General features: G+C 45.4%; 1 protein-coding gene across 1 annotated transcript in view; it reads left to right on the top strand.

The window, feature by feature from the left end:
* Positions 1–315: 315 nt before the first annotated feature.
* The window catches only part of VPS13B (vacuolar protein sorting 13 homolog B (yeast)), a 512,836-nt gene continuing 501,451 nt past the window's right edge, over positions 316–11,700 (top strand). Inside the window, exons 1-3 of the mRNA XM_015405853.1 lie at positions 316–416; positions 1,475–1,641; positions 2,629–2,772. Of these exons, the coding sequence (XP_015261339.1) occupies positions 1,495–1,641; positions 2,629–2,772 (291 nt within the window). The 5' untranslated portion in view covers positions 316–416; positions 1,475–1,494. The remainder of the gene's footprint in view (positions 417–1,474; positions 1,642–2,628; positions 2,773–11,700) is intronic.

Genomic DNA, 11,700 nt, shown 5'->3' with positions numbered 1-11,700 from the left:
CGCCCCATACAGAAACCGTCGGCGCGTCAAACACGTTGTTTGCTTCTGAGGGAGCCGCTTCGCGCGCACCTCACTTGCCTACAACCCGACAACTCCGCCCCACAAGCCCCTCCCTTCCAAGCCCAGCCACTCCTGCCGGATGGTGTCACCGTCAAACATGTCCGATCACGCGAAGGAGGAGTGTTTAAGCTGAGACACCAGCTGCCCTGGAAACCCGGAACCGCCTCCGCGGCGGTGCAGTCGCAGCCTCTCTGGCCCTCGGAGAAGCCCGCCGCTGGTGCGTAAGATAGCCGGGGAATGAGTCGGTGGAAGGAGCCTTTAGCGTTGCAGCTGGGGAGAGCCCCATGAGGACGAGGGGCGGTGAGGCAGTCCCTCAGGAGGGGAAGGAAAGAAGCTGGTGGTTTTGTGAGGAACAGGTGAGTAAAGGAAGGTGTTTGGGGGGAAAGGGGTGGGTGCAGGTGTGTTGGTGGCGGGGCGTGTGGTGCTATCGGCTACTTCAGTTATTTTGGTTATTCTGGACGGCGTGTACAGGGAGCATCTCTGCAGAATGGACGACCTGTGAAGGTCTGTTCCTCAGAGTTTACGTGGCAGAAGGTGCTGGAAGTTTACCTCTTGGATTGTTTACTTCTATTTCCTTCTATTTCCCTCCTCCTTTTTCTGGATTGTACACTTAACGCTGTCCGGGCTGATTTGATCACAGTGTAAAGTTTGCAAGGCGACTTTATAAAGAAGCTAAAGATCAATACCTTTTGGTTGTCACTGAAGTGATAAGAGTGTGCCATGGCTGTGGATGATGTTGTAATTTAGGGATACAAACATGCCTGACAGCAAAAAAAATTCAAAATGAAAATAGAGTAATATGTTTTCGAATGCTCCAGACTGCACACTTTGTTCTACAGCAGTTTCTCTCTTCTGGGTGCTGTCAAAGTTACACTGTTAAATTAACACAATAGGGCTATTTTTGTGTGTACCATACCAAAACATATTTGGGTCACATGTTCACAAATTCTGAAGGCCTATTGTTTGTAGTTCTACAGTTGTTGCCAGACCATCTGATCTGTGAACTATTTATGGCAGGGTACCATAATTTAAATTGATGCACACAGTTCACTCATTCTGTGCTTTATTCAGAGATTGAATGCTCTCTTGTAGTCTGAGGTTGTATGTTTACATGATATAATTTCTACTGCGGGATTTATCCCCAAGCAGGTGTACGTATGGTAGTGTAGACTTTCATATAAACATGAACAGGATCAGGCTACTAGTCTAGTTGAAATGAGATTACATCAGTTTAAAGTTACTCACTTGATTGGCCTTATTGGCAGCCGTAATAGGTGTGTTCTCTAATATTTTGCTTATTAGCAAGATAATATTTCAAAACTATGTTGTATATTATATTACATGTATTAAGATTTTGCATGTTGTATATTATATTACATGTATTAAGATTTTGCATGGTTTGTATTTTCTACAGGTTTGATTACCTAAGGCACAATGTTGGAGTCCTACGTGACTCCTATTCTGATGAGTTATGTAAATCGCTACATTAAGAATTTGAAGCCCTCTGATCTACAGCTGTCACTCTGGGGAGGAGATGTAGTGCTTAGCAAACTTGAACTAAAACTCGATGTACTGGAACAGGTATGTTGTTATAGCTATTTTCTGCTTACATCAAATACAATTCTGTGTTTTAATCTGCGTAGCATTATTCACCACCCAAGCAGAGTAGTTCAAATCAAATATACTCAGAATTCTGTTCAGTTCTATTCAATTAGGCTTACTCCCAGGAAAGTATTTTTAGGATTACACTGTAAATTCATATTGCTGTTTATTGCTCATCTCCATTTCAAAGCTGAAGAGCCAGCGCTGTCCGAAGACGTTTCCGTGGTCATGTGGCCGGCATGACTAAACCCCAAGGCGCACGGAACGCTGTTACCTTCCCACTGAAGTGGTACCTATTTATCTACTTGCAATTTCTTGCTTTCGAACTGCTAGGTTGGCAGGAGCTGGAACTAGAGATGGGAGCTCACTCCATCATGCGGCACCCGGGTTTCGAACTGCTGAACTACTGACCTTCCACAGCCTTCAGTTCAGCGTCTTAACCACTTGAGCCACCGCAGCTCCTTGCGTAATATTAGGAACTTCCAAAACATCACAAAACACTGTGCAAGTCTTTGTGTTATCCAGAGCTCTTCACCAGGCTTGTTGTTAAAAAGCAAAATGGGAGGAGGGGCGGGGGAGATGGGGAGGCATCGCATTTTTAAAATATCTACCCTTATGTAGCATTCTGGTGAATTCAAAAGCTTGCATACTGTTCTGTAATATTTTGGTTGGTCCTTGATAAAAGGCATTGTACAACTTCTGCATTTGGATTTTTGTGTGGACTAATGTGACCACCCAGACCCACAATCTAGATGTTTGATTTAAACAAATGAATATTAATGAAAGACTATTTGAAACTCAACTATAGTAATTTCCTGCCAACATTGAAAATAAAAATTCAGTATTTTGTTAACTGTAGGTAAATGCCATAGTAGCCCAATTCCTTTAAATGCTTACTTTAAAAAGATTTAATAGCAGACTTGGTCATTTGTTTTTATTCTGTTTTGTTTATATTTTGTTTTTAAGGAGCTGAAACTGCCATTTACCTTCTTAAGTGGACACATTCATGAGTTACGCATCCATGTGCCATGGACAAAGCTTGGCTCCGAGCCAGTTGTGATTACAATCAATACAATGGAATGCATCTTGAAGCTAAAGGATGGAGCCCAGGTAAGACAACCCAGGATATGTAAGGCAACTCAGCATAAAACAAGTCATAAGAACATAAGAAAAGCCAATGTTGGATTAGGCCAATGGCCCATCCTGTCCAACAGTCTGTCACACTGTGGCCAAAAATACCAGGTGCCATCAGGAGGTCCACCAGTGGGGCCAGGACACTAGAAGCCCTTCCACTGCTCCCCCCTCCCTAAGCACCAAGAATACAGAGCATCACTTGCTCCAGACCAAGAGTTCCTATCTATACCTTGTGGCTAATAGCCACTGATAGAACTCTGCTCCATATGTTTATCCAAATCCCCCCCTTGAAGCCGTCCATGCTTGTAGCCGCCACCCACCTCCTGTGGCAGTGAATTCCATGTGTTAATCACTCTTTGGGTGAAGAAGTACTTCTTTTTATCTGTTCTAACCTGACTGCTCAGCAATTTCATTGAGTGCCCACGAGTTCTTGTAGTATGAGAAAGAGAGAAAAGTACGTCTTTCTCTACCTGCTCTATCCCATGCATAAACATCTTGTAAACCTCAATCATGTCACCCTTCAATTGTTCTTTCTCCAAGCTAAAGAGCCCCAAGTCATAGTGTGAACTTAATGCATTTTAGAGCAGTTGTCAGCTGCATTATCAAAAACCTCGTGTTTTAGTCATCTGTTATGCTTGCCATCCTTTCCTGAAAGTCTTTTCCTATACGGCTGGGGTTACGGTGGACCGGATTACTGCTTTGGCAGTACCATGGTCGGATCACCATGCCTTGAAGGCCCATCTGAATGTTCCACCCCGACCCTGTTTAGGCGGCGAGTGTATTTTAGCTCGCCCACGGAGCCTGATGGACCCACTGCAGCTTCAGAGGGCTCTGCGGGATCCAATGCCCCCGGGCGGCTCGTTAGATGAGTTGGTTGAGGACTGGTGCAGCCGACTCTCTACTGCCATCGACGAGATCGCTCCCGGCGCCCTCTGCGCTCCCGTGCCAAACTCGCTCCATGGTATACTCAGGAGCTGAGGAGTATGAAGCGGGAGTTAAGATGGTTGGAGAGACGGTGGCGGCGAGTTCGCGATGGAGCTACAAGAGCATCTTATAGGACGCTTATGAAAGCCTATGAGATGGCAGTCAAGGCTGCAAAGAGGGCTTTCTTTGCAGAGGAGATTGCGTCCGCTAGCTCACGCCCAGCCCAATTATTTAGAACAATTCGGTCTATTACAGCTTTGCCTCAGGGCAGTCTAAAAGAGAGGGAATTGGAGATCGGCAGTAAGGCTTTTGCGAGCTATTTTGCGGATAAAGTCTTGGCGCTTCGCCGTGACCTCCCTGCCACGTTTGAAACAGGGAGCGAACTCGAGGCCCCTTGCACGTCGGTGTCGGTTTTGGATCATTTTGACCTGCTCAGTCTTGAGGAAGTTGACAGACTACGCATAGCTGTACGCCCAACCACATGCGCCCTTGATCCGTGCCCTTCCTGGCTCATTAAAGCCGGCCATGAGGGGTTTCGAGGAGCTCTTAGGGAGATTATTAACAAGTCCCTCGCCGAGGGACGGTTCCCAGGAGCTCTCAAGGAGGTGATGGTCCGCCCTCTCTTGAAAAAACCAACTTTAGACCTGGCCAAATTGGACAGCTATCGGCCGGTGTCCAATTTGCCCTATTTGGGCAAGTTGATTGAGAGGGCGGTGGTGGTACAGCTGCAAGGTTTTCTGGATGACGCTTCTACTCTTGATACCTTCCAGTCCGGCTTCCGCCCAGGTCACGGGACGGAGACGGCGTTGGTCGCCCTTACTGACGACCTCCGTAGGCACCTGGATCGGGGTGGCTCGGTGGCGCTGCTGTTGCTAGACCTGTCGGCTGCGTTCGACATGGTCGACCACCAGCTGCTTGCCCACCGCCTCGCCGACGTGGGAATACAGGGACTGGCCTTACAGTGGCTTGTCTCTTTTCTCCAGGGTCGGGAACAAAGGGTGGTGCTTTGAGTGTGGCGTACCCCAGGGCGCAGTACTGTCCCCGATGTTGTTTAACATCTTTATGCGCCCCCTTGCCCAGGTGGCTCGGAGGTTTGGGCTGGGTTGCCATCAGTACTCTGATGACACCCAGCTCTATCTGATGTTGGGTGGCCGGTTGGATTCCAGACCGGAAGATCTGGACCGGGCGTTACAGGCTGTGGCTGGTTGGCTTCGGCTGAGCCGGTTGAAGCTAAATCCGGCGAAGACGGAGGTCCTGTGCCTGAGTCGTGGCGGCGCCGGGTTGGGGGCCCCGCTCCCGGCCTTCGATGGGGCACCTCTAGTGCCAGCGTCGGAGGTTAGGAGTTTGGGGGTGCTCCTTGGATGCCTCCCTGACAATGGAGGCCCAGGTAGCGGCCACTGCCAAATCGGCCTTTTACCATCTTCGGCTGGTTCGGCAGTTGGTACCCTTCCTTGACCGCAGTGACCCGGCGACGGTGATCCATGCGGCGGTCACCTCGAGACTTGACTACTGCAACGCTCTCTACATGGGGCTGCCCTTGTCTCAAATCCGGAAGCTGCAGCTAGTGCAGAACGCCACGGCTAGGCTGCTGATGGGTTCTCCACGGTGGGAGCACATCCAGCCAGTGCTTAGGTCACTGCACTGGCTGCCTATAGCATACCGGATTCGTTTCAAGGTGCTAGTGCTTACCTTTAAAGCCCTACATGGCCAGGGTCCGACCTACCTGAGGGACCGCCTTTCCCCATATATACCCCAGAGAGCACTACGGTCTGGGGCCCAATACCGGTTGAATATCCCAGGCCCCAAGGATGCAAGTCTCACCAGCACTAGGACCAGAGCTTTTTCTGTGGCGGCTCCCTACTGGTGGAATGAGCTCCCGGAGGAGATCAGGGCCCTGCGGGACCTTTTACAGTTCCGCAGGGCCTGCAAGACGGAGCTCTTCCACCAGGCTTTCCAATAGGAGCCGCCACCACTGTTACCACCAATGATCCTAGTGAAGGCTGGAATCTTAGATCTGGTCCTTTACATCGCTAGGCTTTCCGGCGCGAGGGATGATGAGTGGTGTAATAATGCAGAATGAGATCTGGAAGCGCGCCATCTAATGTGTTGTACTGTATGCCCTTTAGTAGAAATTGTTAATTCATGTTTTAAAGTACTTGTTTATGATATTTTATAGAGTTTTAAGTCTTATGTATGTCAATTAGGTACATTGTACTGCAGTGTTAGCTGCCCTGAGCCTGCTCGCGGGATGGGCGGGGTATAAATATAATAAATAAATAAAATAATCAAATTACTATGATTGGCAGTTTTGTTTTATATTTTTCTTTCACTATAGTGTTTTTCTTAGAAAGTGGTTAAATAGCCAGTCTGGAGTTTTCCTTTGACTAGGCAACAAATTAATCTTGAGAGCAATATGGTAGCCCAAATTGTTCCACTTTCTGCCAGCTAACAATCTGTATCACATAATTGGAGTGAGGTTTTTGCAACAGTTGCATTCTTGCCAGACAAGGAAATGTTTAGAGGAAGAAATAGTCAGTTTCTAATATAGTACTGTAATTTTTGTCTGTCCAAAGCGTGCACAGAATAAATCTGACGCACTATTGCCTTCATCAAGGGTGTGGGAAATGTTGAGCTAGAGCTGTGAAATACTTGGATTCTGTGATTGTGAAGTTCTTGCTTTCATCTATGTCAGTCATACCAGCTGTCTTCTTTATTGGATCTGTGTGCACAACGCTACAAATGAGCATGCTGGTTTAGGCTGGATCCATGCCCAGGGCAAGCCACAGATTCTGTTGGAGATACTGGCCGCTGGAGATACAGTCCATGTCTCTGCTGTTCACCAAAGAAGTTACTGTGGACATAGCAAGGTGCACAATTTAGGCGATATTAATGGTCACTGCTGTACTGTTAGCAGTTACCCATATAACTGAACCTATCCTTCCTCTTCCCTCAGGAAAACAGTTCAGATGCCTGTGCAGCACTCTAGCCTTAGGAACTCTGAAATCGCCACTTGAGTGCTAGCTGAAATCAGAGTCTTGATTAGGTCCTAAGATGCCTGATGGGCACCTTAAAGGCAACAACCCCACAGTAATAAGAACACATTAGTTTTTTGCTGTGTTGTTTTGCTCTCATGTTGAAGGTTCAGCATGCTCTGTGCACTCTTGTAAGATTTGTCATAAGAGGAGCAAAGGGGAACACTTCATCAATGTATGTGGTATTCATCCATCCCACTTGTATTACAGCTTCAGTGGTGGATCATGTGGAATTTGATGCCTACAAACCTCGTATTATCTCAAATCTGTTGAAAAATATTTTACATGTGAAATAAGTGATTTTTTAAAGTGTTGTACATGGTAGAACTAGTATACTTTCACAGTTATACGAGGATTGTACTAGCATTGCAAAATTACATTGTATGGTCAAAGGAACTGGCCCAATGACTAGATCACATATGAATAACTGTGAGCTCATGGACTGGATCCTTCCTGCTTCTCCTGCTGCCCCCATCTTCTGCAGCTCTCAGTGCCAGTCTGAAAGTAGTTCCTGAGATTGGCCTGAAGCACTAGCGACTGTAGTTTGAATGTGAAATGTGCAAAAATTGTAGACTTCTCCTTTGTTGGCGTAGAAGTGTTGAGTGGGTTTCAATAACAGTGATGAGGATATACTTGGGTGAAGGCCTGTAGTAGCGAAATGGTTATTTTACATGCATGAAATGGTGAATATGAACATATTGCTCTGATTCTGTATAATTGTGGTAAAGTATTTATTTAAATGATTATGCTCTCCCTTTCCCTTGTGGCTCAATTCCAAGTTTAAAACTATACAGAATGTAATGAAACACCAAAGGGCTGGTTCCAGGTTTTGGGGGGCTCTGGGCAGAATGCATCCAGGACCCCCCCCCCGCCCACTGCTAGGCCCTGCATCTTTTCCACCCACCTGCATGCTGTGCATCCTTCCTCTGCCCACTTGCAAGCTCTTCTACCGCCTGCAGTCACAGCTGCTCATGCTGCCTGATTGCCATTTTCCCAGTGATACCCAGTGGTGGGTGCAGCTGGAAGTGCCACTGCTGTGGCCACGAGGAACACTGGTGCTTTGTGCGTCACCCACATGCCCTTCTCCAGCTAGGCAGTGTACGTAACTGGGAGCACAGGTGATGAAGCACAAGCAGGCAGTGGAAGCGTATGAGTGCAGCAGGCATCAGAGGAGATGTGTGAGTAGAGGAGCAGCAGAATTGAGCACTGCCAGAAACCATGGGCCCTGGCAGTTGCCTCACCTTGGGGTATGCTGGTGCCATTAACTTCTGTGGCAGACAAGAGACTGTCCTCCTCCGAAAGGTAAAAACATCCAAACCATCTCTTTTGCGCCTGAGTCTATGAGAGTGCTGCTTCAGTATCCGGTCACCTTTCAGAGGACGATGGAATGATGGAGGGAAGCAAAGCAGCAATCAGTTTGGATCTGCCTCAGCGGGAGAACAAGCAGTTTAAAGGGTAGCTGTGCCTGGTTTAACTCTTTAACGCTGCCTCTGAGAGAGGGCAAAGGACCTGGATGTGAGGCCTTTTTCTGGTGGTGAGCATACAGGGTAACATGTACTCTGACTCTTGGGAAAAGCCAGGCTGGTGTGGGTGGAATCCTGTGTGTGTGTGTGTGTGTGTGTGTGAAAGGATCCAACCTGGTGACTAGGCAGTGAAAGCCTGTTTGTGACCACAAGCGTTAATTCAAATTGCAGCCTGAAGCCATAACTAGCTTAAGGTTAAGTGCCTTGCTCAGGCTTCTCCTGTGACTGTCTGGAGAACGGCGCTGCTGAACTCCTCTTTAAAAACAACCTGAACATAAATAAATCTTTGTTATTTTTATACAACTGCTGTCTCAGTGATCTCAGCGTTTTTCTTGCTTACCACAAAACTTACCTCATGGCAGCGAACCCAAAGCCTTCCCCCCACTACACCAACTATACCTCACAACTGAAGAGAACTGAGGGGAAGGGTTTATTTTGAAATATCCCAGTTCCCCAAAAAGGCTGTGTGGGTCTTCTTTGTTGATTTATAGGAGCCTGTTTAACCCCCCCCCCCCAAGAAAAGGCCTGCAACTTAAACCCCTTGTAAATAGCAGTGCCTCACAGTGGTTTTTCACCTCGCCACTATAGGGAAGGGACAAGCTTTAGTGGATTCCAAGTGGGCCAACTTAAGCACGGGAACAAACTGGAAGGCAGAAACCGGAAGACTGCATTTTGGCTTATGGCACATGGGGAGGGACAGCCAATCAGATATAGGAGTCCTACGATGGTTGTCATTGAACTGAATTGAGTTAAGAAAAAAAGTGCTAGTCAATGTAGGTGTTTTTAAAAAGGCAAATGTGTTCCTGTTGGCTAGCCACTGACAGTAGTTGGGAGGATTGCTCTGTTTTTTGGGGTTAAGGGCAATACAGCACAGAGCATATTTTTGTCTTGCATGCAAGTGCCATTGTAATTTGTGGTGTTATATACCTTAAAGTACTTGTCCTAAGCGGAGCTGCGGTGGCTCAAGTGGTTAAGACGCTGAACTGCAGGCTGTGGAAGGTCAGTAGTTCAGCGGTTCAAGACCCGGGTGCCGCAAGACAGGGTGAGCTCCTGTCTCTAGTTCCAGCTCCTGCCAACCTAGCAGTTCGAAAGCAAGAAATTGCAAGTAGATAAATAGGGACCACTTCGGTGGGAAGGTAACAGCGTTCCGTGCGCCTTGGTGTTTAGTCATGCCGGCCACATGACCACGGAAACGTCTTCGGACAGCGCTGGCTCTTCGGCTTTAAAACGGAGATGAGCACCGCAACCCTAGAGTCGGATTCGACTGGCTTTCGAGCAAGGGAACCTTTACCTTTTTACTTGTCCTAAGCTCTTGTCTGCTAGTATCTCAGAAATCAGATAATTAGCAACATGCTGTGATTCAGTTACATAGAAATGATCATTTGTATCATTAGACAGATATGACTGCTACATTTTGTTCCTTATTTTGGAAACTGCTAACTTTGCTGTACATATAGTTGTGAACTGTAGTGATTGTGTTGTTTTATTTAAGCTTTGGCTGTTATTGGTGAGAGAACTTGCATTGCGAAGCTTGTTTTTTTGTTTACGGATTCCCCTTCAATAATCATTCATGTCACATTTGGATTCTCTTGTAAAATTCACAAGGGACCGAAGCTGCTATATAAAGCTTCATAATCTCATCAATGGGCTTGTATTTAGTAGTTAGCTTTGAGAAATATAACTATCCTTGAAATGTTCTTTGTATATATTTCTGTTTTTTAATATTTCAGTATGTTGTAATGAAAATCGATCTATGTTTTAAGAAGTCTGGTCCTTGTTATGCCACCCATGCAGTGCTTTTATATTTAAAAAAATATCCAGAACACTAAGTATTTTTCCCCCAATGTTAAGGTGGAGGTTTCAAGGCCAGATGTCCCATAAGAAACACATTTTAGAAGCAGCAAATTACAACTAATTATAGAAGCTGCAGAAACAGATTTGTAACACATGACTTTGTGCAACCCAGAACTAATATTTGATATTGGACCATGCAGATGGCTACTGCTGGAATGATCAGATTTCCTGTTTGCGTGGTATTTGAAACTTGAATTTTGTGGTGCATACAGCAAAAGGTCAAATGTCACAAATGTAAAGCACTCTCAAAACAAGTATTTGTTACAGATGTTTAAGAATCTATAGAAAGAAAGGAGTTTTGAAAATTGCAACTGACATTTGGACAAATTATTCCATGGTATGTGCACCCTTGGAGAGTAACATTTGGATTTGTGCCAATAATAGGATTTATCTTTGTAATAATAAGAATGTAAATGAAAGCAATCTCTTTGCTTTTCTGAGTATGTATTTAGGAAGTTATAAATTCAGTTCATTTCATGACAAATAACTCCTCCTAGAATACTAGTTCCCAAGCTTTTCTTCTGCAGCTGCCCTCATAGACTTCAGGTACTAGATAAAGCCTCTTCTTCATATTTTATAGTTTAATATATTTTACATTTTTATAAAGTTTGATTTATACATATGGCCTACACTTAGGGCATGTAGGATTACCAAATCTTATTTCACAAAACTTTCTATCGTCTTTCCCAAATAGGAAATACATTTGATGATTTTATAGATTTAAAACTTTGCACTAAAAGTTATGAATGTGTGTTTTATAGTCAAGCAGTGCTTCTTTATTTTGTCCCATAGTCAAGCAAGTGGATAGTTCCAAGAACCTTTGTATAAAATAAAATTCAATAATTAACTGATGCTAGCCCAGGTTAAAACCATTTATTACTGCAACTATAGAGGCTGGTTTGGATCCAAGACTTTCATGAACAGAATGAGTATCTATAAAGAATTTTTGCTGCCTTTCCCCTTTTATTTGCAGCTCCCTTAGTGCCCCCAGACACTGCTGCTACCCCCCCCCCCAAGAAGTAGGTAGTGGCATTGGGGGGTGCAACAACAAGGGGGGATTCCCTGAAATTACTCCCCACAGTTTTGCCAAAATAGAGCATAATCCATGAATACGGGAAACGCTTGTGCAAGAATGAGGAGATGGCATTCACCCCCCCCCCCGATTTCCTGTGCTGTGTTGCATACTGTTGTGGAAGGTCCCAAACCCTCAGCAGTAGCTTTTTGGGAGAATGCAGGAAACTGCCGTGACAATGGGAGGGTGGTTAAAATCCCTTCTGTGAACTCCATGATAGCTATTTTTCCTGCTTATTGGTGAAGAATGTATTTTGCGTAGGAAGGGTGACAGAGCCCAAACTATATATTAATAGTTACCAAGGAGGGGAGGGAACATGTGGACAAGTGAGAATGTGCTGCAGTTGATAATTGCAGGTGTGTGTCTCTTTACTTTTAAAAGCTCATGTTTTAATGAAACATACGGTACTACAGATGGAAAAGATAATCTTTAAACATATTAAAGTGTCAAAGCATACATGCTTTGCAGTCTACATTTGTGGCTGTAGTTTGTTATTCTT

This window comes from Gekko japonicus, unplaced genomic scaffold (assembly GCF_001447785.1).
Source record: "Gekko japonicus isolate JY-2015 unplaced genomic scaffold, Gekko_japonicus_V1.1 scaffold232, whole genome shotgun sequence".
NCBI lineage: Eukaryota > Metazoa > Chordata > Lepidosauria > Squamata > Gekkonidae > Gekko > Gekko japonicus.
This window is presented reverse-complemented; position numbering and strand designations above follow the sequence as displayed.